Source organism: Lolium rigidum, chromosome 7 (assembly GCF_022539505.1).
Source record: "Lolium rigidum isolate FL_2022 chromosome 7, APGP_CSIRO_Lrig_0.1, whole genome shotgun sequence".
NCBI lineage: Eukaryota > Viridiplantae > Streptophyta > Magnoliopsida > Poales > Poaceae > Lolium > Lolium rigidum.
This window is the reverse complement of record NC_061514.1, coordinates 332598981-332603003: the sequence shown is the minus strand read 5'-3', so window position 1 is coordinate 332603003 and position 4023 is coordinate 332598981. Positions and strand designations below refer to the sequence as shown.

Below are 4023 nucleotides of genomic sequence, written 5' to 3'. Positions count from 1 at the left end.
GAAAGCACTTTGGGCGTTCGACACAAGGTCACATATAAGCGGGGCAAGCCGGGTTGCAATCATTTTCCATGGAACAACAACCATACATGGATAAGCTAAAAGCTACATTGTCGAAATACCAAACACAGTCTGGGGGTGATAATTTTAGTGCATCAAAGAAACCATGGGTTGATAAAACGTAGTCATATTTGATTCGCCAGATGCCACAAAAGACTGTGTTAGGAATTATGGCTTACGGTTTTATCTCTATTTTGTTCATTTCCTTTCCCTAGTTTGCATAGGCTGTCCTGCAAAATCTAGACTTAGGGTTGATGCGCTTGGCGCTCGCGGCTTGATTTAGGAGCCGACAACTGTGATTGGTTCTTATGCAAGTATTTTCTGCTCTGCCGAGTTCGACCATCTTAGATCGGAGCTACGGTTTTATTCCTTAGTGATGCCGTATCCTGAACATCTGTTATGCATTGTTTTGATGTATTTATTGAAGTGTGGGTAATTGATTTTTTTTTTTGAAATTTTGGGTCATTGAACTGGAGTGGGAATACCAAAACCGTGTGGTTTTGGAAATTCTCTCCAATACCAAATTGTTGTTTCGATATGTTTGGTATTTGCTGTTACTTGTTATGGTGCCATCCAAGTTTCCAATACCTTTAAAATAGTTGTTCGAAAACACACAAACTGGCCATCATGCAGCCGAGGAAAGCCAACACCAGCGAGGAAACAAACAACGTGAAGGGGAAAATGATGGGTTGGCCCAAATGCACAAGCGAGGGGCAAGAAATAGGTGCGCGTAGGCCTGCTATTGGGTTCGCTATCAACCACGCTAGAAACCCTTCCGTTGTGTCGCCGCCCGCGAGCGCCGCCACCTCGCGTTCGTGTTCGCCGCCGGTTCGACGTTCTACCCCCCCCCCCCCCCCTCCCCCTCCGTCTCCGTCCAGGCCGCCGCTTCAGGCGCACAGACCCCTCCGCGACCGCCAACCAGCTGCCCGCACCCATGGCGGAGACCACGGATAACGAGCACTACAGCGACGAAGAGGAACACATGGTCGGGGACGAGGAAGCAGGCACTGGGAGCGAAGGCGAGGAGGAAGAATACGTCGTCGGCCAGAAGAGGAAGCTGCCGACCAAGGGGAGCGCGGGCGGCTTCAGCAAGCGCGGCGTCGTCTACCTCAGCCGCGTGCCTCCCAACATGAACCCGTCGCACGTCCGCCAGATGTTCTCCAGGTACGGCGAGGTGCAGAGGATCTACCTCGTCCCCGAAGGTAATAATCTCCGCCATGAACCCAATTGATGGTTGTGCCCTGTCTAATTTTGTCCCCTGTCCAATTGATGGTTGTATTTCCGAGCAGAATGTTCTGCTCCAGATAACACATGCCTCTGTCAGTGTGACTGGGCTGTATCTGGGTGCTTTTAATGGAGTTTTAGGCTTGTTTCTCTTGCTTGCAGTCATGTTAGCTAGAAAATCAAACGATATGTTATGTCTCTGCTGGCTGATTAATCACACTAGCACCACTTGAAACTCTACCACTGTATTTCCAAGCAGAATGTTCTGCTCCAGATAACACATGCCTCTGTCAGTGTGATTGGGCTGTATCTGAGTGCTTTTAATGGAGTTTTAGGTTTGTTTATCTTGCTTGCAGTCATGTTAGCTAGAAAATCAAACGACATGTGACGTCTCTGCTGGCTGATTAATCACACTAGCGCCACTTGAAACTCTACTACTGTGATTCCGCGCAGAATTTTCTGCTCCAAATAACACAGTGCCTTTGTCAGCATGACTGGGCTGTATCTGGATGCTTTTAATTGAGTTCTGGGTTTGTTTGTGTAGCTTATATCTATGAAAAATATTCTCGTACATGAACAAAAAGTTAAAACAGAATGTCTTGTAACTTGATAGTCAAGTTCCGCATGCTGATTGTACATGCTGCTGCAGCTAAATCCGTGCCACGATAGTGAGTATTGTTCTCCCGCCTCTTGCGGCTAGATGCCCTGGAGTGCAAAGTGCTTTTACGATACATAGTATTAGATCTTATACACTTGACTGTTAAAACCCTGATTTGTTATAAACTAACTATGATGCCATCTCATTCCTCCAGGTCAAGGTCATCGCAAGCATAGTAATGTTCACGCGAAGGCTTACTCTGAAGGGTATGTTACAATATAAAGAAATGAGCTGCTTTGGGGAGCCTTGCTACTTCTCTTTAAATCTGTTGTATTCTTTACTTGCATGTCCTTATGCTGTTGCTAAAATCTTTCTAGGTGGATTGAGTTTGCAAAGAAAAGTGTTGCCAAGAGGGTGGCTAATCTGCTTAATGGTGAACAAATAGGTGTGTTCTCAATTCTGTATTTTATGTGTGCTATTCTTTATTTGTTACTATAGATGTACCTGAGATGTGGTTTAATAGATTGAACTGTGGATGGGCTATTCTTCTTCTTTTTTGAACTGTGGATGGGCTATTCTTCTTCTTCTTCATTACTCGACCCTTAACCCCCTTAATTTTGTTATCCTAGGAGGGTTGGTTCTGTCATCTGTGTTAAAATGTTTGAAGAGCTATAATATAATGCACAATATTGAAGATAGTCATGTTGTGTGTGCTATAGAGCTCCACTTTTGTCAATTGTTACTGACCATCTGTGTTCATGATGTATTTTATTAGGTGGGAAGAAGAGGTCCCCCTTTTATTATGACATTTGGAACATAAAGTATCTCAGGAAGTTCAGATGGGATGATCTGGTTGGTGAGATAGGTATGCCAGAAGTACAAAACTGCAAAGTAACTATAAACTTTCAAATTATATGAACTGGTTTATAGGTTTCTAATCTTGGGGTATACTGCAGCCGAGAAGACTCACATCAGGGAGCAGAAACTAAACCTGGAGATAACAACTGCAAAGAAACAACGTGATCACTATCTCTCTAATGCTGAAAATTCACGTACACAGAAATTTATTAGAGAGCGCATAAAAAAGGTATGCATTCTTGTTTAATATACGTCTAGGACGGTATACGGCATCTCATGCTTATACATGGTTGGGTTTTGTTGGCCCATCTTTATGATGAGTATCAGTCCTTGATGATGCTACATGCTCTGATTTGTGTCTCAACAAAATTTCGTTTACCAGCTATATCTCAAACTGCATGTCTTTCCCTTTCTATGCCGTTTATTGCAAGTTTTAGTAGTACTAAATTTTCTATATACTTGCCGGTATCCTTCAAACAGAAGCAAAAGACTGAAGGAAAAGAGTCCACTGATGTCCCAGAAACAAAAATTGATCGTCCAATTCCTCGACAGAATAGATCAGTTGAGGAGAGAGGCCCTAAGACAAAGCCTAAGCTCTCAAAGAGCATTTTAGCTGGAGTAAGTGTGCACTCCTCTACTTCTCTGGCAATTTATCTTGCTGTACTTTCTTAACTAGTCACTGACCTGCTTCATGGCACTGCAGGTATTCGGTGGTTCATAATGATTGATTTCAGTTCTTGGTGGATTGGAGGATAGCAAACTGAATGTTCAAAGCACAAGATCACTGTTTTCTTCGTCGACGTTGTCAAATTGTGTAGATTGGGCTGTTGTTTCTGGTAGATTGGCCAATGCTGTATTCTGCTGTAATCCTGACATGGATGTACACTGTACTTAGTTTAAACAATGCAGTAATATTACCTAGACGGCTGGTATTGGTCCATATTCTTCCTTTTGTGATTCATGTCGTGTTACAGTCCGCTGCAAAACTGTAGCCTGGGTTCAGTGGGTTGTTATATAAAAAGGTATTGTACTGTCCAGTTAAAAATGTGATCCATCCAAGATTCCAAGAAGGTTCCCACTTTTCAGATGGTTCTTGTTTGGAACATATGAAATTCACTGTTTTTCACAGAGCAAAGTGGGCATGTTCTCAGTAGGCCTAAACCACTACATTTGTAAAATAGAGGCACTGCTTGAAAATTGTAAGAGAACATATGTTCTATATAATAAGGTTTAAATCTCTACAGAAAGATAATTCACATAGTGTTGTTTGGACCAAAAGAATAGAT

The 4023-nt window shown here is 42.9% G+C and overlaps 1 protein-coding gene across 1 annotated transcript; it reads left to right on the top strand.

The window, feature by feature from the left end:
* The first annotated feature begins 975 nt into the window (after nucleotides 1–975).
* LOC124670311 (pre-rRNA-processing protein ESF2) lies at nucleotides 976–3677 on the top strand. Its single transcript, XM_047206814.1, has 7 exons — nucleotides 976–1259; nucleotides 2094–2145; nucleotides 2257–2324; nucleotides 2655–2744; nucleotides 2836–2966; nucleotides 3218–3355; nucleotides 3441–3677. Exons 1-7 carry the CDS (start codon nucleotides 992–994, stop codon nucleotides 3456–3458), a joined length of 765 nt encoding a protein of 254 aa, XP_047062770.1. The 5' UTR covers nucleotides 976–991; the 3' UTR covers nucleotides 3459–3677.
* The last annotated feature ends 346 nt before the right edge of the window (nucleotides 3678–4023 follow it).